Source organism: Apaloderma vittatum, unplaced genomic scaffold (genome assembly GCF_000703405.1).
Source record: "Apaloderma vittatum isolate BGI_N311 unplaced genomic scaffold, ASM70340v1 scaffold15167, whole genome shotgun sequence".
Classification (NCBI taxonomy): Eukaryota; Metazoa; Chordata; class Aves; order Trogoniformes; family Trogonidae; genus Apaloderma; species Apaloderma vittatum.
The window spans coordinates 86,376-108,734 of NW_009724722.1; the positions used below are offsets into that span (position 1 = coordinate 86,376).

The 22,359-nt window shown below is 38.6% G+C and overlaps 1 protein-coding gene across 1 annotated transcript in view; it reads right to left on the bottom strand.

The window, feature by feature from the left end:
* Window positions 1–22,258, bottom strand: part of LOC104276351 (protein kinase C alpha type) — a 94,064-nt gene extending 71,806 nt beyond the window's left edge. The window contains exons 1-2 of the mRNA XM_009872632.1: window positions 22,177–22,258; window positions 8,590–8,672 (exon numbers count right to left, since the gene is read on the bottom strand). Coding sequence (XP_009870934.1) covers window positions 8,590–8,672; window positions 22,177–22,258 — 165 coding nt within the window. The remainder of the gene's footprint in view (window positions 1–8,589; window positions 8,673–22,176) is intronic.
* Between the last annotated feature and the right edge of the window lie 101 nt (window positions 22,259–22,359).

Sequence of the window (22,359 nt, forward strand, 5' to 3'; positions counted from 1 at the left end):
TCTCATGCGGACAAAAAGAAAAAAAAGAATAAATCAATCCATCTCTGACTCTAATATCTATTAAGTTCTTATTACCAGAATTTATTATATGGTTTTGCTTTTAGTTTACGAGCTCAGTCTACGATCATTGGTGTTTTAAGGACTAAGGTTCATTAATAATATGGACCATGCTACAGTTTATTTATTTGCAAAGGAGCAGGAGAAATCAAATTATGAAAGGAATCATGACTGGCATAATGCTACTTCAATAGAAGCATTGAGATCTTTGTTTTTCAGCACAGGCAATGTGCACTTGGTTCAAATCTGTCTGTATCCAGTTTCATTAGGTTCTTAGAAAAATCTGACCAATATAAAGACGAGAAAACATTTTATGACAATGATATCATTATCTAATACATGCTCCCCGAGATCACCGTCTATTTGAAGACAAATCCAATTTTTTCCAAAAGCTGAAGAAAAATCTGTGAAGTATTTGGTTCCTTTCTCATCTCAGTAATAGACAGAGAAAATGAAGAGGAAACAAACAAAATAAAAACATGCCCAAGAATGAAACTAAGCTGTTCTTATTTATGCAAAACCACCCGAATGCTTTACCAGGACCAGTTGGATAAACAGGGCTCAAATAGAAAAAGGATGGCAGCTGCTCTCTCGATGTGTTTCTACCTCCCCTCCCTGCTTTTCCTTTCTCTCTTTCATGTCTCTATTCCAGGGTCAAAATACCTTGATAAAAGAAACTTGTTCTCTCTTACTAAGTACAAGTTGTCCTTTTTTCCCCAACCACAGAGGTGGTTTACTGGAGGTGTGTGATATATATACATGAAGAAACTGAGGCTACACCAGTTTAACTCAGCAGTTACTAGCAAATTGCTCCCAGCACCCCAAGGAACTAGCTGCCAATAATTGACACAGATAGGTATGCTCTCTGGTGACACATTCTAGAATTATTTGTGGCATATGGGATAAGCATAAGACACAGTGCTTTTCAAAATTAGCCCACTCATTTTATTCCAAATTAAGATTTCATCTAATTTTGGTGAAAGAACTGCCACCTCAAAAAACAGACAGTGCTAAAAACGCTTGGCATTCTGCAACGTTTTCTCAGTGGTCTGTGACTGTGTTATCTTCATTCCAGCTAATAAGTTCAGTGTGCCATAATCAGGCTTTTTTTTCTTTTTTTTTTAACACATGATTGTGGGGGTGGAACCTAATAGAAATGTCTATGGTACATTTTACACATGACATTGGATGTCAGAAAATAAATTATCAGTAATGCTTAAACATTCTTCATCCCTAAACCCCAATATCATGTCACCATATTTACGTACAGTTTAAAGATTGACACAACACATTGCAAAGGGTAAATGTAAGATGACAAGGAAATCATTAAATTAAATTGCACAACTAAATATACCCTTAACAACTGGAAAGTAAGGGCTGTTGGAATAATATCAACAAGATTTCTTTTAGGAATAACTTTGCTGAGAGTTCGCCTTTTATATTAACACTGCCTAATTGTTCTCCAATGCTAACTTATGAAAATCATGGATATTTTTAGATTCATCATTTATATGAATTTTCTATTCTCTCAGCAGTACTGTCTCTGTTTAACTATTAACTCTTTCACTGATCATCTCTGTTATGGTATATATTGCTAAAAAGGCTAAAAAATAAAAATAAATTCTAATTTTTTATGACACAGTTCCTCAGTCTCTGAATGGTTTAGTATTGGGATGTTAAAAGAAAAAAAAAAAAGACATTCTTGATGAATAAGAACTTGTCAAAACTATGAATTTTTGAAGCTCAGAAGCAATAACACAAAACCAGTTAAGCCACATGCCCAGTGTCTCAGGTGCAAACTCTCCAAACTGAAAGTCAAAAGGGCTGTGACGGAAGATCTAAGCCAATGTGCCTTCGGAGCCCCACGCTCAGTGTAGGCAGTCGCCCACCACAGATTTCCTAAAACCAGGAGGTGGATACGAAGAGAATTTGTACAGCCCTTGTCAATACCCCAGTGAAAATTTTTCCGGGCATCTCCTGCAGATGGATAAACTTGAGAGAGCCAATTCCTGGATTCTTGTCTGTTGCTCAGGTCACTCATGATGTTGAATGTAAGTAATGGTTGCTTTTCATTGTAAAAACAACCAAATGGTTACGAGCAGATCAGACATGCCCTGCTGCTGCATGTCATTATCCTGGGGAAAAGACTGCAAAGCCTTCTGATTAAAATCCCTTTTTAACTAGTTCTGCAGTAAGTCTTAATATGACGCTTCCTTCTTGTGAGTTTTCTTTGCTTGCTTGGTGGGTTTTTTTGCGTTTTTTTTTTATTAATTCCCAAGACCAGTAAAACAACAATCTTCTTTCACTCTAAAACCAGCCTCCTACGTGTAAACAGTCTGGAAGCAAAATTAAAGGCCAGTGTGTGGCAGGGGTGAAATTAAAAAGAGATCTGTGTTCCCTGGAACTTCACAGGAAAAGAAATCTGGTCTAAACAACTAAACCCTTCAGGACAGCCCAATCATATTAATTTATTCCTGCTTAGTTTAGAGGTGTGACACAGGGAAGAAGATCCTTCATATCATTTGGATCACAACCATCAAAGCGACGTGTAATACTGCAATAAATGTGGACACAAGCATTGATCCAAGCCTTAAATGTTCCCCTCTAGAGTTCTAGTAAGCCCTCCCTGCTGTCAACTACAAATTGCATAGCTACACGCTATCCCAATGTCCAGGTCACTGATGAAAACACCCAACTCCTGCAGCATCGCACAGAATCTCACAGTTGCTCCAATTTAGACTGATTTTTCAAAAGTGCTTAAGATAACAAAGCTCCCAAATAATTTTAAAATCAAGAGGCTTATGGACTTTTAAAATCTTTTCCATATATATCACCTTCAACATCCATGAGGTCAGTAACCCTGCCAACTGGGATGAGATGGCTTTGCTGCTTCATTTCGCATAAGCTCCCATCTGTATCCTATCAATTCATGCTCTTCTAGGTGCTTAACCACTAAGAACTTGCTGCGATTCTGAGGAGCAAAGTCAGATTTAATCTCCCTTGACCGTAGAATCACTTGTTTTAATTTAGGGGTTTTTTTCATTTTTTTTCCCCAGTTTCTATTTATCTACTTTACTCATAAAACTCCTTTGGATCCTCTACTATAATCTGAAAAATCATACAGTGAAATGCCATTTTAAATTATCGGTGATTTTTTTTTTTTTTTTAATTCTGTGTGGCATGGAATTGGGAACGTTTTAATAAATCAAGTGCAATTTGAAAGTTCTTTCTGGTCACTATGTTCCATTAACAAGGGGAGCAAAGATTTAACTCTCAATGTTCAAGTATCCTTTTTGAAAGGAATTTGACTAATTGCTCTTTAAATGAAACATATCCTTAACAACGCTAGTTGCAGCAACACTCCATTTTTGAGGTTGCACTTACATTTTTGCAGTAATTTACTCAGGTTTTAAAGCATTTAATAAGCGTCTTAAAATAGTTTTTATGAACACTGAGCAATTTTCCAAAAACAAGTGTCTGAACTGGAGAGGATGCTTCATGTCACTTCAGACTATAATAGCAGCAGGAGCTGTTAAATTGTTCTCAGTAGCATCACCACAAAAGAGTTGGCCACGGAGGGAAGGTGAACAATTTCTACCCCAACTGCACAGAGCCATTAGACGGCAGCAAAATAACTTCCCGAGTTGGTATTTTGCTAAGACACCGGAGCTCATACCCTGCCAAGTACTAAGGAAATGTAAAATTTTTTGATTGTGTGAATTCTTATTTCATCTGAAACAGGATATTGTTCCCCAGACACCATCATTTCAAGGTTGATCACTTTATCCACAAGTATTATTTTCCTCTTGGCACAAACACAGACCTTTCAACTTCGCATTTCAGCTAGTCTGAGCAAAGCAAAAAGAGGGTGATTTTAAGCTTTTGCCTCTTTTACATTCACTTTTATTAAGGCTTTTAATTTTAAAGGGATAAAAATAATTTATTGCCCTTTTACAGCATTAGAGTACTGTAGCAAATAAAATCGTTACACAAGGAGGCAATATTTGTACACCACTGTTTTCAGCATGATACAGACCCCAGCACTTTCATACAGCTGAGCGGTCAGTTTATTGAATACTTAGCATTGAAGAAAGGTCAGGAAATATGAGGAGGTCTGTGGATAGCATAGTTTGGAATCCCCTTTGTTTCCTGAATGACTGTATTTAAATATCCAGAAATTAAAAAATAACTTTTGTTGCAGCCTCTAAACATATTTAGAGAAGTTACTGAAACTATTAGTGGGGCTGCCCCTTTCTACAGGTGATTGCTGTGGCCAAAACATACAGTCGTAGAATCGTTTAGGTTGGAAACGACTTTCAAGATCATCGAGTCCCACTGTTAATGCAGCAATGCTGGGTCCACCGCTAAACCGCGCCACAGAGAGTTTTGGCAATAACTGCATGATAGAAATCTCTATTTTTGAAGTAGTTCAGTCATCTCTTTCAAAAGAGCAGGTTTTTTTAAAGATACACTTCACCCGTACCATTCAGCCACGTATACACATTCAGCTTTCAGGGAAGTCAGACTGAAGTTTCTCAAAATTATGGGTTTTACTCTCCTTTGGAGCGTTCCCGACTGACTAATAAACCCCACTGCTCGGAAACTCCGTATCCCTGGAGGCACGTAGCGTGAGCTACCTCGCCTCAAGATAAATCTATAAATAAGTCCCTGCCAGCGTGTCCCAGATAGCTCCGGCCTCAAGCCCTTCGCAAACGCTCACCTGCAGGAGCTGCCCCCCTGGGCTGCGAAAGGCACTTTTGTTTCGGAGCGGGAAAAGTTTTGTACGCAGCAAGTTTTGCATTCCCACCCTGTCACCCGCTGCGGGGCACCTGCCTGGCTGTTCGGGTTCTCCTTGTTAAATAAACCCAACTGAACTGATAATTATTCTAATGATCCATTTGTAAAGATTGCCTTGGTTATGCTAAAAGTACAGTGCACAATAATTTTCAATTAGCATAACATGTAGTAAATATTATAATATATAATTATTATCATATATAATTATTTTATAATTATTACTCTGGGAAAAAATTTATTCATGACAACGTTACTCTTACAATTAATGGAAAGGCCACATCATACAAAGGCCCTGGAGAACTTGAGTATGCAAATTAATTGGGCACCTGCATTAACTGATTTAGAAAAGGACTTTTAAAATATTTAAAATTCTGCTAGATACTAGCTTTATAGCACACTACATTTCAGAACGAAGCTTGTACCAATTTTGATCAGAGTAAGTTACTGAACTGTAAAAGGGCAGACATTCTAGTCAAACATTTAACTAAAGTATGACATTCTACAATCCTCTTTGTGTAACAGGACCCACTAATGTAGCACAATTTTAATAAAGCATATTTTCTGTCTGCTTTTAATCTCCAAAATGTTTCTGAGATATTACTTGCCTGCAAATATTGAAAATTATCATTTGGTAAGCCAAAAACTAAAATAAGGCATAGGCTTATTTATTTAATCACCATGGCCAAAAAAGCAAATTACAAAATGCAGTCTGGAATATTAAGGATTATTAACAACCTGCCACATAACAGATTCTATAACCAGGAAGAGATCTGACAAAATTAAATGGTCTCACACAAATGCGTGTTCTCTCACTTTAGGAGAAAAACTCTGAAGAGCCCGTGTTATAAAAAAATGAATCAAGAAAACTTTCAAGAGTCAAACCATTCATTAGAGATACAGAAGACCTACCTACTCATGAGTGTCACACTAAAACTGCCAATCAACAGTAACTTTCATTAACATCTCACATCCCAACGGAGCACTAAGTTAAAATTAGATTTAATTAGTCGATTTGACTTGGTTTAGGACCAACCAAAGCAAATCAACAATGTATCACTCGTAGGTATGAACTACATTTAGATAACAAGTAACTAAACAGATAGTCTTTAACTGTTGAGATAGTTGCTGAAATTCTGGCTCCTTTGATGCTCGGCGGGTGTTTTGCCCTTGACATCCACTACGCTGCCTTTCACCCAGCCTGACGGCTGCCAGAACAGCTCCAGACCTGCACAGCAGGCTCCACCTGGCACCGGCACTTGCCTTGGTCCATAGCCGGGGATGGTGACCTTTACTCAGCTTGGTAATCACAGCTACTTACTCACCCAATATATAAATTTGGCCTAAAAAACCAGAGGCAAGAGTTTCTAGGAGAGCAGGTCTTGTAGCAGACAGCACAATGTCAGTACTGGCTTAAAGAATCCAAAACTTACAGAAAATGAAGTGTATGAACAATAATTTTGGTTTCTTGTTCCTGCCTTCCTGATGGTTTTCACAGTGGAGTCTTCTCTGACAAAATGCACTAAGGAACACTATGAGCAGAGCCAGACCGAGGACTGGCTTCTTTCCTGCACTAGGCAGAGAGGCTCTGTGAACACTCTGAGCCTCTGCTCTGGCTTCCAAGTGACTGCTCCAACTACTATGTTAATGTCAAAAGTCTCTTCCTTTGACCTCTGTCATAAAAATTGACCTCGGCTCAGTTAAGTGACTTCCTTCGGGAAAGCTGTACTCTACACTAAGCGAAAAGAGATGCTGCATGTACAACCCTGAATAACTGCCAAAACTCCCAAGGAATGCATCACGGCTGCGCTGGCATTTCCCATGCTGTGATCCCATCCAAAGTCCTTAACGACCCTTTGGCAGCATCCGCATTCTTCACACAGGTAATCAATGTAACTGCTACCTGCTTGAATCCCAACTTCTCAGTTCTTACTCTCTGGTTTGATCTTAACTTCTGGATCCACGCATAGCAGTGCCCTTAGCTTAGAGATGCTGAATCTCACTGTTGGAGTAAGGCTCTTTTGGGGCATTTCAACTCTTAAATGGCAACGAGTAACCAGGACTTCTGCAGAAGCAGTTGATTAAAAAAGCAGAAAAATTGAGATGAGTGCAAAAAAGTAAATAGGAAGACAAAGATGACTAGCAACAGTGATGCAAATGAAATAACAGGGCATTTCATGAGTTACCAGAACTGAATGTGGAAAAGATGAGAAGGCAGGCTGCAGCTGCAATTATATTTTTAATATCATTCAATTGTTTTTTAGCAATGATATTTTGAGTACTGTGAAACTTCTGCTGAGGTAAGCAGTTGCCAAAGTGGTAGTAATCGAAGCGGGGAGATCTCTAGGGGAAGGTACTCTTCAGGAGCAGACTCAGGAGAGGTCACCTCTCCAGAAGTGGGGAGGAGGGAGGGGGATTTAGGAAGAGAAGAGATGGATGTTGAGGACAGCAGCGGTTCTTCCCTCACCTTCGGTGTGCTGCCATGGCGAGATCTGAGCCTCCCTTAACTCTCTCTGTGACCAGTGGAGAAAGACCAACCACAGGTATGACTGAGGTCACCTGAGACCTCGTTTGCTCTCTGGGAGTGACCATCTCTATCAGCTCAAGAGCAAAAACTGAACAGGGTAACTACATCCTAACCTAAGCATTTTTCTTACATACTTAATTTTAGATTATATGAAATGTTTAAAAAATACAGCTGTTTAAAAATTATTTTAAGTTCTTCAACATTTCCCTGTATTTAAATTTAAAAATAAGAAAACTTTTTTGACACCTCAGATGTCCCCAAAACTTCTTGTGGCTTCTGCCCACATATTGTTCATTCATCTTATGGCTAGCATATTAAAACAATTCATGAGAAGCTCATTAAAACCTAGCAAGAAAAGTCTTCTGGTGCATTTCATCAGAGGAGATAATACCCTACAATCTAGAGCATGAATGTGTTATAAGAAACAAAACAGAGCCATTCAGACAAAGAACACTTGGAATGTATTGTTCCCATAAGCAGATGTTAAATTACTTCACTGTAAAGCAGGATTTATAAAACCCAAATAAATGTTATTTTGATGTGAACAAACAAGATCAGTTTATTATTTCAGCAGGGCGACACAGAATTTTTGTACATGTGTCTCACCACATAAGCAGATGTGTTGAAAGGAGAAACTGGTTGTTGGCTAGAAATGCTACGTGCATATAGAAGCACTGACGGAGCAAGACAGAAGGGGTGGATCCTGACTGGTATACTCAGCTCAAGCACAAATAGAATTGTTTCAAAAAAAAAACAACAACAAAAAAACCCAACCTATCTCAGGTACAGCAGCTGGGTCAAGATTAAACTGTCAGCTAATTGGACCTACAGAGGACAAGGACCAGAATCAAGTCTGAAGATAGACCTTGAGTTACGACGGATAGAAAGAAAGCTCAGAAAAATCCTCAGTCTCCCCTGGGAACTGTTAATATCAAATATACCCAACATAAAGCAAACAAAAATAAAACGCTGACCTTCATGCTTGGTCAAACACCCTGGGGTTGTCACGTTCTGAGGGATATTGTTCTTGATCACATGTTCATCACTTTTCTTACCAAACCTAGATCTTACAGTCATTCACTTCAGAACAGTCAAAACCCATTTAGACTACAATCACCTCTCAGAAAGAGTTTAGTAATTAATTCTCATAGTTAGGTTTAACAACATAAAATTATATGTAAAGGCAACGTATTAAATGTCAGTGTACTCACATCAGTGTCAGGTCCCTTGTCAGCCCCAGGGCAAGAGAAGGTAACAAACTCATGGCATCTCTTATGAACCACAAAACAGCAAACTAGTAAGAAAAGGGAAAACAACAGTTAGAATGGCATAGAAATTTTTCTTTTCTGTTGTAATGAATATAACTACAGAGGAAACAAAACTTATAGTCAAATATTTCACCTGTAAGTCCATGAAAGAAAGCAAACTTAATGTCAAATGAAGATACACAAGGAAGACGGACATCAAGCACCTCCTCTTTAATTGCATTTAAAGAGGAGATAAGCATGCACATTTAAAAATCATCAACAGACTTTACACAATGAGAAATTTTTAATGTTTAGAACAGCCTGCAGTGTTAAAATACAGTGTGGGATGAACAGCTCTATGGAGCCACATTTCCCGAGTCTAAATCCACATCTGTAACCAGAACCGTCAACGTGCATTCGGGCAATAAACAAGGAACGTTAAGCTGGAACGAAACCCATCCTCGGGTCAGGGATTTGTTCACCTGCGTGTCTTGGTGAAGGTGTCTACGAAGATCCAATGTCTTTACTAGTTAATTACTGTGAGAAACCAAAGCTCCGAGTGAAGATTGTTGTAGAGAACAAAGTGTTCTCATATCACAGAATGGCAGGAGATAATGGGAAAAGAAAATTAGCTCCTGATTACAGTATGACTCCTATTTAAAATTTATGAATGATCCGAAAGAACCTTTTCCTTCCAAGATAAGGAAAGCTTATTTTAATTTAATTACTTCATGTGACCAAGGCTATAGGATGTCACACAGCATAGATCATATATGGACGCCCAAACCACATAAAAAGAACAATTTACTTGAGTGTGCTTACTCTGAGAAACAGGTATTTTTTGTTTTCCACCCTCACTACAGTTTTTTTCTTAATGTTAAGCTTAGGTCAGATATTTCAAAATTGATCCACACTTCATAAAATCAGAACAATCTAGATTTGAGATTGTGAAAATCTTGAAATAAACACCGTACCATCAAGCAATGAGTTGGGAGATTATAATGAAATTATTCAAAAGTAATTCCCAATTTCTTTACAGATAATACATACCCTGAACATTTTAAGTTCTACATTTCTAATACATAAAAATACACTATTTCAAAGGACATTTCTAAAGAATAAAATAGTTTTCAACTGATTGGCGACTGAAAATATTGACTTTCCTCAACTTCAGTGGAAACCTAATTAAATTATCTAAATTTTTCTTTCCCATTTAAAATGTATACAAATTTCTTTCTAAGAAAGATGCTATCACGTGTGCCTTCACGTCATCGCAGCATACGACAGCGATCCCACCATAATGCCAGACTGGCCTCATTTCCATCCTCAGGTCAGCCGCCTGGCTTTAAAGAAGTCTCACCACCCTTGGATCTTTCTCCAGCTATTTTTCATCATCATCCCATGCAGCGATTGCTTCCAACTGTTCTATTTCTGACACGGCATATGTTTATTCTTTGGACAAATGGAATAAAACGGGCTTTGCTCCACTGATTCCAGATAAGCTCTGCTGACTTCACATGAGCCAGAGTTCTGGCTCAATGTATGCTGCCCACTTGGTCGTCTCGTTTGTTAATCAACCTAAACCCCAATGAATCCTACAATTATCATTTTGACAGTTTGTTTTTACCAAATGAAAGATCACTAAGTGGCAATTACTATTAATATTACTTGCAGCTGAAAAATGTTTCACTTACAAATTGTATTTTTGGTTCCAAACCTTCCACTCTTGAAGACAATAGCCTGATTTATGTTTGCAGGAGTAAATCACATGCAAAAAAAAAAAAAAGTATCTTGTTATACCCTTCAGAAGACAAAAAAGTTAACTAATTGCTTTTGTCTGCAGTGATCATACGGTTGTAAAATACAACATAATAATTTATGCAAAACATCTGAGAAGTGTCTCTGGAAAGGCTGTAGAACTGAGCTTCTTTACCAAAGCCTGTCTTTCAACTTAGGATCTTAGACTGGCTGCTCCAACTCTGCCTTTATTCAGCAAGAGCGCACATTACAAAAACTGTATATTTGGGCATCTGTTTGGGGCACTATTTATGAAACACCACAGTCACGCAAGCTGTAAGTTGACAGCCTCTCATAGCGTGGTAAAGAATTCATTCAACTACAGACAATGTTGACCTTGTTTTTAATGTAAGTGTCAAGATAGATGCGACAGAAAACCAGGGCCACTCTCTGTGCCAGCCTTGTTCCAGCGCTACGAACTTTAGCTCCTAACTTCCGTGAAAGCACTTGCTGCTCACACTACATGCTGCCAAAATAAGTAACCCAAACAACAGTCATCCTTTTGATCTTTAAGCTACACTTCAAAAAAAGTCACTTATTAAGACTTCAACTACCAGTGTCGGTTACTGAACTTTTTAAAACCTTTCTGCTCAGTCTGCTAATAGACTAACTCTTGTGTGCACCTCAGGACGGAGAGTCTCCATTCCGTATTTGTAATGAGTTACCTATCTCCAAAGAACTTTTTTCTGTAGTAAGCACAGCGAAAACATTGGATCTGTCTCGCCTTTTGAGACTACACAAACGAGAACCAAATAGTTTGGCATTAAAATAAACAATGGAACAGGCAACTCTCATGGAACCATAAAACTAAAGAGAAAAGGATAAGGATGAATTAAACCCCTTTGTTAGCAGCAACCAGTTCCATACCTAAAATTTAATATCCAAATTTTTACTTTGGAATCCAGCCACTGGAGCATATTTTAGCATTAGTTTTTAAAGATTTCTTAATTTCACAAAGCAATACGGAGCTAGAGAACTGATGTAAAAATGTACATACTTCATATAAGTGCATACAAAATGTTACCTGCTTAAAATAGCATGCCATTATTTTAGGAATAGAGATGAAAAATAACCTCTCAGTTGTTTTTTGTTTTGAAAAGATGTTAATAGCTTCACGCCACTTATTGGAACTGTTAAGAAATCACATTAGGTTCACCATCTTCTTGTAATGAAAGTTATATTACACTACTTTGCAGAGATTGCCAGGAAATTTGTTGCTTTACATTTTAACCAGGGCGTAAGTAGAAGCAGGCTGGCACGTGTTATGCACGGTAGCCCGAGAGCAAGTGGTATCTCGAGGTCGACAGTTAAAATTAAAAAGAAAATTATTGAGGTATTTTCATGTTTTGACAGCGTGATCTTGATCTATGGTGTAGATATAATATGGCTTTGAGCTTCATCCTTCCCAGTTCCGGACTTGCTGGAGACAAACGCTCTCTCAGCAGCCTGGGGAGGGGACACCGGGGGGGGCCCAGGGAGGAAGGGAGAGAACAAAACAGGCCTTGTGCTGCAAAACCAGCCTGACAGCAAGCTCTCCCCTGGCACGCCGCATCTCCCAGGCTGCTCCCTCGCCCTCCATCCTCTCGCAGCAGTGCTGCAGAGAGCAGAAAACGCTAAACGGGTCTCATGAAAACAAGGAGGAATGTGGTGAGGAGCACTCAGTGCATTCTCAGAGCAAACCAGCAGAAGATGCACGAGGCGATTTGGGGGATTTACGATACATAATGGAAGGCAATTCGTTCTGCCCCACACTTTTCTCTCAGTGCACAATACTGAGGAAAAACATGTTATCAATAACACATGTTTATATTGTCATCAGTCATTTAGAGTTAGAAGGCACTGCCATTACATTCAAACTGTTTTCTAAATTATGTGATGTGCAAAGGTTATCATGATATATCGGCGGGTGACAGCTATCTCCTAAAAAAACCTGTTACTGGTAACTTTCATATATGACAAAGACTGATGAGACAAGAATGAAATATTACAATAATAAAAACCAGAAGCAATCTTCTCTATTAGATGATCTATAAAGGAGAAAAGCCATTGTTTAGCCCCAGTCACCCACACATCATTTAGCCATATGTCTGAAGAGCTCTACAAAACACAAGCATTCCAAAGAAGTAGCAGCAAAAATACCAAGACAGAAGTCAAATACTTTACAATTATTTACAATACTTTGGAATTATTAGAAAAGTCCAACAGATATATTAAGGGAAAAAAAAATCACTTTTATACTCCTGCTTCTCAAAGAAATAGAACAGGTTGGATGAGCCTTCCCAATAGACACGAATATCTCTGCTACACCGCAGTATTTATTTATTCAGTAAAACAAATTACCCTGCATACCTAACGGGTGGAGAAAAAGCATTTCTAAGAGACCCTAACCAAAGGGCTAGTTATTGTCTACAGAGAAACCGTGAGGGCTTTTTCAAGTCACCTTTGACTCATTTTTGTAACGGTCAAGACTATTGCCCCAACTCAAATGATAATTTTATAAAATCTTAACATGCACGTTTTTGGCTACATAATTGGTTTCTAGTATTCATTCTTCCAAAGGAAGTGGCAGAAGAGGCTTGACTGGCAGCACAGGGAAAGAACTCTCTGTACACTCTGTATGTGTTGTTGGGTTCGTTGCCGTGTTTCAAACAAGAATTGACTCTGAATTGGCCTAACGATTTACAACTAAAGTCTAAGGAGCACAAAAACACTCTCTGCTTTGCTCTCTGGGTTATACTAGAGAACTGTAAAGGCAGTTTGGAGCCCTGTATCCGTTCTATGTTGCTGTTTCACATGCTTTGCATTTTCAGTGAGGCCGCAGAACTTCCCCAAGGGGCCCATATTACTGGCTGACTTGTGTCTTCTGCACGACACCAACCAAGCAATGAATGAATTTGTCACATGGCACGCATTAGTTCATTAATTAGATTAAATATAGCCTAAGATTAAATATAGCAATTACATTAAATGGAAAAAGGGTACTACTTCAAAATCATTTAAATACCAACTGCATTTGTTATTTAAATAAGCCGTCCTGTTTAAATAAATTTACTACGAATAAATTAAACTCAGGAATAGGGAGTATTTCCGGAGCAAGAAGAGTAACGATTAAGAAATAGAATTTAGCGATACTTGTCCTTCTCCTTTTCTGAATACATTATGATTATAACTTTAGAACTTGTAAGAAAAAAAATGAAAGTCCCTTTTATATTAAATATAAACAAGGCTGTAGATTACGGAACAAACACAAGTCAGAAGAAGCACTACCTTTGAATGTTATTAACATACCAAATCCACAGGGAATTTTTAAAAATTACATTACCCTAAATTTTTCAACATATATAATTTGTAACACGTTAGCTAGTTTTTCTGCCAACGTTTCACCCCATCTCGAAGAGAGTGCTATCTCAAGAGAGCACCCATGCTAACACTTACAGCTGCTACATACAATCTTTTCACTTGGCATTTACAACACTTCTCTCACTACAACAACCTACAGCCCAGCGCGATACAGTCTGTTCCAGGATAACACTGCTAATAAGGAAAACAACCACTCCTCCCCATCACCTTAACCTGCCACTAAGCTGCTTAAAGCTCTTTTGTAAGACCATGTGGTCAATTTGCATAGAGCTACACATTGCTTGCTTCATCGATTATCTTAATTTTCATTGCAGTTTCTGCAAAACTCAAAACTGGCTTTTCAAAGCAGCAAAGCCCTACCCTGAAATCAAAACATAGTGACTACATGAAATAAATATTGATAAATTAGGGCTGATTCTAGGCTCCGAGCCTACCAGTCAATAATGAGTTTGCGTATCGCCAGGTGCATACATCTGCCCTTGCTGCGCAGATTGTCTTTTCAATTTTGTCAAGTTGAACTAGGCTCAGTAAGTCAGGGGGAGGCCTGAAATAACATCTCTGCTACATACTTCTAAAAATATGAAGAGAAAGTAAACAGTTAACTGCAATGATATCTTATTTGTGTGAAAGGATTATACAGATCGTCTGGACAGTCTTAACTACTCAGGTCCTTAACTCCTTTACACTAAGTAGAAAACAGATGGATGTCGCCGGTAAGCTGGCTTTGCAAGATCTGCAACAGAGTGCACACAGTCTGTGTGCCTGGCAGAGCAGGCTTGTGTGTTTTCATTTACCCAAATAACTTCGGTGGCCCTGGGAGTAGTGTGGGATAAAATTATAAATACATACCTGCAGCTATATATGTAACACATTTCTAAACTAGCTTGGATTAGTAAAATACCTCACACAATATACTCAGATTTGTCTGAATACTATAGTCAGACACCTACTATACGAGAGTTGCCATTTCAGCCTTCCATCACAGGGAAGAGAAGGGACATGGTACTGTTTCTTCTCCTAAAACTGTAGCACAATATCTGCAAAACCGAAGAAGAGTTTCAAAATATTAAAGCATTTAATGTGATATTAAGTATTCAACACTGTTCCAATCTGCTTGTTAATTATGTACTTTCTAAAAGACAGAGATCACCATTTATATGTAAAGTCCTTGCTAAAATTTCACGAAGCTATTAATTTCTCCTTTAAGGTGACGTATAAATTAACAATAACCCAGAACTCATCTATTGAAAAAGGTGCTGGAATAGCTATTTCAAGGACTTGCAACAGCAGAAAAGATGACCTAGAAGCACAGACTTTTTATACAATTTCTGTAGTTTGAATTCACTTTAAAATCTGCTGATCTTAACATGTATGCCAGCAAGAAAGACGCTCTGGGTGTCTGCTATAATCTGCTTTGTAGCTGTGTACATCAGCAAGAACAGCACAGCTCTTTCAGCTGAAGAACTAACACAATGCAAAAGCCCACAAATGTTTCTTGTGAACACTGAACGTTAGTTCTTCAGATTTTTCAACTAGTTCAGCAGTGACCCAGATCGCAGAAATGGGATATCTTAAATAAAGTAGCTGCCTTCAGTTTGATGTATTACCTAACGTGGAAATAAAGGACTGAGGAAGCGAGCGGTATGAAGCAGCACAGGCTGTACAGATTTTAAGACTGCATGAAACGATGGGATACAAGATGAAACCGATCTGCAGACTGCAGCTGTTGGATTTTTATTTTGTCATAAATCTGGAATCTTGGGTGCCACCATGAAGCAAAAAGATCTTCTGGAAGATGATGGGAACTGCCTCTATCAGTGCTACAAGACAGAGTCTTGCTGAATGCCAGTGACATCATCTAGCATGAAAAATGAATGATGTCCTCAGCGAGCAAACCTTCTCTAAACCCAAGAGCAATCACGATGGATTTGCTCTCAGTCGTCACCACACACCACGTTCACCCGCCGAGCCCAGGACCAGCTCAATGCAGCCCCAGCTCTGGAAGCTGCCCAGGGTAGAGCTGCTCAGAGCTGCCAGCCAAGCTGAAAACTTTATTGTTCAGTCATGAGATGCCTAATGCACTGAAGACAAACGTCTGAAAGACTTATGTGATTTCTTAATCTTTCATCTCACGTTAAATCACCCACACGGTCAATTTAACACAGCCTGCGCCACGCTTCACAGGGATGTCTGAATCCCTTCACAGCTCGAAGCCTGGAAAACCGATGAAATACAGGAAGCGTGCTAGCACAGCTGTAAGGTTTTACCGTGAGGTTTTTAGGATATTCTAAATATTCTAAAATATTTTAATACTAACGTTATAGCTTGTTTCTCTCGGCACTTCATAATTTAATGCCATCAAGCTACTGGTGGCTGAAAAGCAAAACATTTCCTTCTTTGAGTATGATTTGTGTGGACACAAACACAGCAAGTGAAATGCCAGATCTGAATGCCAAGACTTGAACATTAACTATTTTAGTCTATTTTGAATTTAAGTCCAGGCTTTCAGTCGTGCTTGAGAAACCTTACAACATACTAACAAAATCAGCAAACCTTACTTCCCAGTAAACACCATCCACGCGCTAATTCCATTATTGCCAAAAGAAAGTATTTAATTTTTCTTCAGGGTGGGATATAAGGCCAGGATGGCATTGAACAAGTCGTCAGAAATACAAACAGAGCCATATCCCAAGTACTGAAGGACAAGAAACTTCCTGTGATGCCTGCTTGGACAGAATCCTCACAAGAGAATCACTTCACAATTGCCAGTACAACAAGTATAATCACATCTCTTAACATTTACCCGTGTATGTGGAAGTCCCAAAAGATGATGGAATCCTTTGACGTTAACTTTCACATAGACATGGATACGGAACAGCGCAATGGGGCTTCAGATGTATTAAAAGCAAAATAATCAGGCCTTCCTTGCATATTTACTTTACTTATTTTTAAAAGAGAGTGCTTCATTTTAAAGGATGAAAGATCTAATCCCACAAAGCAAATATTATAAGAGCATTTATGTGATATTTAATGTTTACGGCCGGTATAGAATTACATAAGTATGAAGAAAATCATGATCCTGATCCACAGAAACACCAGTCCAGGTACACTTCCTTCTCTTCAGTCCAATTTCATTTGCTTTTTCAAGTTTCTTGCAGCATGGGGAAGGTTTAAATCAAAAGATAATTATAAAGCTTCTTTCATCCTGTCACAAAACAGTCAGCTTGTGTTGCTTAATGACAATGATTGTCTCTGCAAGAGTTAAACTTGCTAGCCAAATGTGTTTTAAACTGCAACAATTAGCTCATTTTTTGTTTGCACAATTAATCAATTCTGTAGCCTGTTCTACTGTATATTCCGTGCAAAAATGACTGCATTAAAAATGAAAGATATTTTGTGCCCTAAAGGCACAAAAAAAAAGCCTTAAAAGGCATTATTTAGTCTTTTGCTGGTGCCAAACCAAATCATTTGGATATAATGAAATTGTCAGCATTCATTGTATTACTGTATTTGCAGTATCCTTAGTTAGAAGACATACAGGCATTCCCATTTGGCGCTGGATCATAATTACTATTAAGATTCAGGTCTGGTAATTTAGTCTACACGTTTAGCCCTAATTTGGGAGCTTTCTTTTCCTGAACACACACATACACACACACAAAAAGGTGTTAACACATAAATATTCCCTTCCAGCTAATTTATAATTTATACAAGAATAACAATCAAGTCATCCCAAACCAAAAGGAAGATATGAGAGATGGACGAACATCGCCAACCGCCACAGACTCCGTCAGCCTGGGCTGGGCAGGAGCAGGGAGCTGGCATGTTACACACTGGGTGAAGAAAAGCCTTAATACAGGATTCTACCGGGTGTAGTTATTATGGTTGAAAGGCTTCCAGTTGACAGATGATTTCCAGATTACTTCACATATTCCTTCACGCTAGAAGATGCAAAGGGTAAAAGTAGGGGCTGGGAGGTGTCACACAACCGCAGCTCATGCCAGTCTGTGGTAACGAGTCCCTCCCCTCCTCTTCTCTCCACATTTTTGGACGACTACAGCTTCACAAGCAAAGAGCCAGCAGCCACTTGCCATTCCTGCCCTGAGGCCTCCATTCCAAGAAAACACAGATTTATGTGGGGTTTTTTTAATGGTAATAATGATTCTCTGCCTTTCTTAACCTATCAAAAAAGTGTGACTTGAATAGCAAAATGTATTTTATAATAAAAAGGTTCAAAAGATATGGCTGAAATTTTCAAAGGATACACAGGAAAAAGAGAGAGAACTTTCAGTTCCTGTTGGACATAAGGGAAACTACTAAAACCAATTGATAATCACTATAGATCCTTTTCTCAAAGGGTTTTAATCTTGCCCACCTGTACTGTTTTAGTACCAGTATTGCATCAAGAAATAGAAGAGGTTTTGTTATTTTAAAATAGCTTGTGTTGCCATTTCTCTTCATTATTTTTATGTTACCCAACAGATGCCAAATATTTGTTGCAAGTCGTATCCAATTACATTCAACTTATTAAAGGGTCATCTGCTAGAAACTTCTATATCTCTTTCCTACTCTCCTGAGTCACTGAAAATATAGTTTCATCCCAAAGTAACTCTAAGTTCTCATTAAGAAAAATACATACACAAAACTATAAAACTACTGCCAACATAAGACAACATAAAGACAACATGAGGCAACAAACTTACAGAGAAACCAACTACAGAATTCAGAAAATTCTCCCTCAGCCAATAGGTGGAAGTTTTTTTCCCCAATACGTTTGAGGAGTACATTATTTACTCATCACAGGCAGATTAATTTCTTGGGTTTGGTAGTTATCAAAATTATATGGTTGAGCAAATGACGTAAGTTAAGTGACTGTAATTCATTCCAAACAACAAAAGTGGTATCTATAGGAAATACCTGTGGGTTCAGTACATACATAACAAAATATGAAGCCATGGAAACATGTTATTTAATTATGAATGAATTATTTGCATTTGCAGTAAAACATTTAAAGAAAAAAAAAATTCAAAACTAAGTAGCCGAGATGGGAAATTTGCAGCCAGAAAGACAGTATGGTAACACTCGGTGGCATCTGTCACCATATAGTCATTGTGATTTTCACAGTTAAAGACAAATTTTGAGCATGAATTCAGGAAAACTGAACTAATTGTACCCATCAGCCCATTAATTCAGCAGTAGGCTTTCATGTAAGTCCCTTCTTAGTTTACACGTCTTGGTTCGCAGCGCTTTACGAGCTCAAAAGGTTGCACTCAGGGAAGCTCTACATCAGCACGCAGAGCTGACATAGTGATGATTTCTTAAGTCATGGTTAAGTGACCACTTTAATTTGACATATGGCACATTGCTGTCAAAACCAGTGGCCCTGTCTGCTTGCTTCTATGCCTGAGCATTTATGCAGATGATTTTTTTTGGCAAGGTTAGGTTTTAGCTGGACCAGTTCCCCGAGCCAGCTCAATACACAGAACATGAAAGTTCACGGCACACAAAAATAGAACTACGAGACCACCACAGTAGTCTAGATTTATGCTAGATAAAGCAACTATGTGATAAAGAACTACATTAACGTTAAAACCCCATCCATCTTGCATGATTATATCAAAGAACTGAGACGATTTAGTCAGTTTATCTAAAACATCAAAGTTTTCAAAACATTTCTAACTACAGACAACATTGCTAGAATTTGATCTTTGGCTCTAAACGCTCCCCAAAATTTAGCCTGTATCCGAGTTCCCAGTTTTTAGAAAGAACAATGGCTAACTTAGTTTTTAAGTCATACAGAACCCTGACTAAAAAAGTAGTATACAAGCATTTTCCACCGTATGGTCATAACACATTTGTGCAGTTTTTCCTGGCTCACTCAAGCAGCAATATAAACAGTATTTCTTCATTTATGTCAGATAGAAGGAGTAGTATTCTCATGACACAGAAAGGTAAACGCTATTTCCTATCCCATATATTTACAAAAACCCATATATTAAAAATAATAAGAATAATGAGAAAAATAAGAAAAATGAGGCATGAATGTCAGTGATATGGTGGCTGACGTACACCTGAGAATATTGATTACAACAGTCCAAGAATTCTTAAGCAGCAATAAAGGACGAGAACTCAGTAAGCGTGACTCAAACACCGAGGAAAAAAAATAAAGAAAGGAAGAGGTTGCAATTCACTTAAACTGCTTTCTTTTGAACTTTAAAGTTTTTCTGACATAAACAATTATTTTTCCTCACTGACTTAACTGTCCTCTTTCTTATATACAGTGCGACAAAGCAATCCAGCCGTTTTGTAACAAGCATTTAACATCGTTAGAAACTAGTTTTTCACAGTCTCCACGATGCACTTACGGATACCCAGGATGCTGCTTTATTCCAAAACTAATAAAGGTACTAGTGGATCTATTTATTCTAGAAGATAAGTTATTGCTAGAGGCACAGTATAAATCACGTGACTAGATAAGTTAAATGGACCTATTTTATTCTTCCCCAGGAAGAATTATGTACAGGTAGGAACATGTCACTAAACTCTCTGCTTATCCGCACCACTCTTCTAGCACTCCAGTAAGTCCAAGGGAGAAAACATAAAATATGAACCGAACAAAGCCCCAACACTCAGCCTGGCAGCCAGCCCCGAAGCGACATCTGGGAGCAGTTGGTCACCAGCCGCAGGGGTCGACGTCCCACTGGGCAGCTCAGCCCAGTGCTTGGTTGAAATCAGGTCTCACTTTTCCAAACCACATGCGTACGAGAACAAAAGTGCCTGCATCCGCACCCCCAAGTGCCCAGCCACGAATGCAAGAAAATACAATTACGGCAAAGGAACATCCGCAGGGGGTGCTCTTCAGTAGTTTCCATGAGCCCATATAGCAAAAAGACTTGGATACCAAAATTAAAGCACTTTGATGGGAAAAGATTTCTTTGTTGTGCTATGGAACTAATGCGATGATGATGGAAAATTGTGAGAATTGGGAACAGATGACAAAATCACAAGGTTTTCTGAGCAGAGTACATGATCCAGAAAGTCTGTGGCAAGTCACCTCAGACAGTTTCTCCCATGCTACAATCTGAGTTTATGCATCTCTTACTTCCCAAGTCACATAATTCAGACATTCAACTTTGCCCATAACATAGAATTAACAGAAGTAACAAAATTAATCTAGAACTAGTTTGGAGCAAGATTTTAAAAAGCCACTTCCTCCCTTTTAGATTTGCATTTAGGTCCTTACAATCAATAGCCTGAATAACACCCTTTTATATAATGCAGCTCATTCATTACATCTCACCCACACTTCTTAAATGCTGTTTAATATTTCTGGCTGTGAATATTCCATTACTTCATGCAAAAATAGGGAGGGGTTCAGTCATTTTATGCCTTTTAATGCTGCACACTGCAGTATTTTTAAATCCTTCACAAGTTGAGTAAAATAATGCAGTACCACTGTATGAAAGCAAGTGATTTATATAAAACTGCATGTTGTCTCTATAAACAATGTGTAACTGTTACAGAAGTGGATGGAAAATAACAAAATTTCAGCAGATTCCAAATGGCACAGAAACAGATGAATTCTACATGAATTATGCTGAAGTAGTACAATACATGTGGAACCACTTTCAGGTTCCAAAGTTTAAAAAAAGCGCATCCCTGCATGCAGAACAGTATTATACATCAACAAACTACTATATGAGAAATCAAACTTTCATTAATACCTAGATGCAACATGAATTTTCAGCATGGCAGGAACTGAGCTTTAAAGCTATCTTAATTAATTTGCAAATATGTCATTCACAAATTCAGTGCAGAATGGTAAAATGGGACTAAACTTTGTCTTAGGCAAATGGCCAGGAGAGAAGAATGCAAAAAGGTCAGAAAACACTTCAGTTGGTCTTTCCACAGAAAGATTCTTCATAAAATTAGTTTCTTTGTTAGGACCTCCAAACTGGATGGCAAATCTACAACTCAGGTCTACAGTTCCAGCGCATCAAGAACTCTCCTGTGGCAGAGGCTGTCTGTGTGCTCAACGGCAGAAAAGCTGAGCTACCTCAACTTGTCAAATTCCCTACTAAAGAAATAAACCTTCTTCTGTAGTTTCTTACCTGCTTCACACAGGCAGAAAGCAGCATCACTGCTTAAAGAAATGTTCCTGGTACCTGCTCAGGATCAGACCCTGCTTTTTTGCTGGCACTCTTCACTGAGTGGACCACCCAAGGGTACTTCCTCAAGGCTTCATTCCTGGGCACGTTACTGGTGCTTGTATGTTGATGCAGCAAAATCCTCAAGTTACTGCGCAAGGACTGGGGTGCAGAGAGTCAGCCAGGCAACTGCGTGAGCCACAGCTCTGCGGCAGGACCAGGCTATTTCCAACCTGGAGCAGTTTACCTGGTTTGTGGAACAGCACCATAGTGTTCACCAAGGAAGGCTCAGCATCTTCACGACAGAGATCAGGCCGAAAATTTCCCATTTCAGGTTTTGTCCCATTTCCCCAGTCGTCTGCTACTCCTTTAACACTGTATACCTCTAAAGCCAAAGACTGTGCTTTGAAATATTGTTAAATTGTAGGGA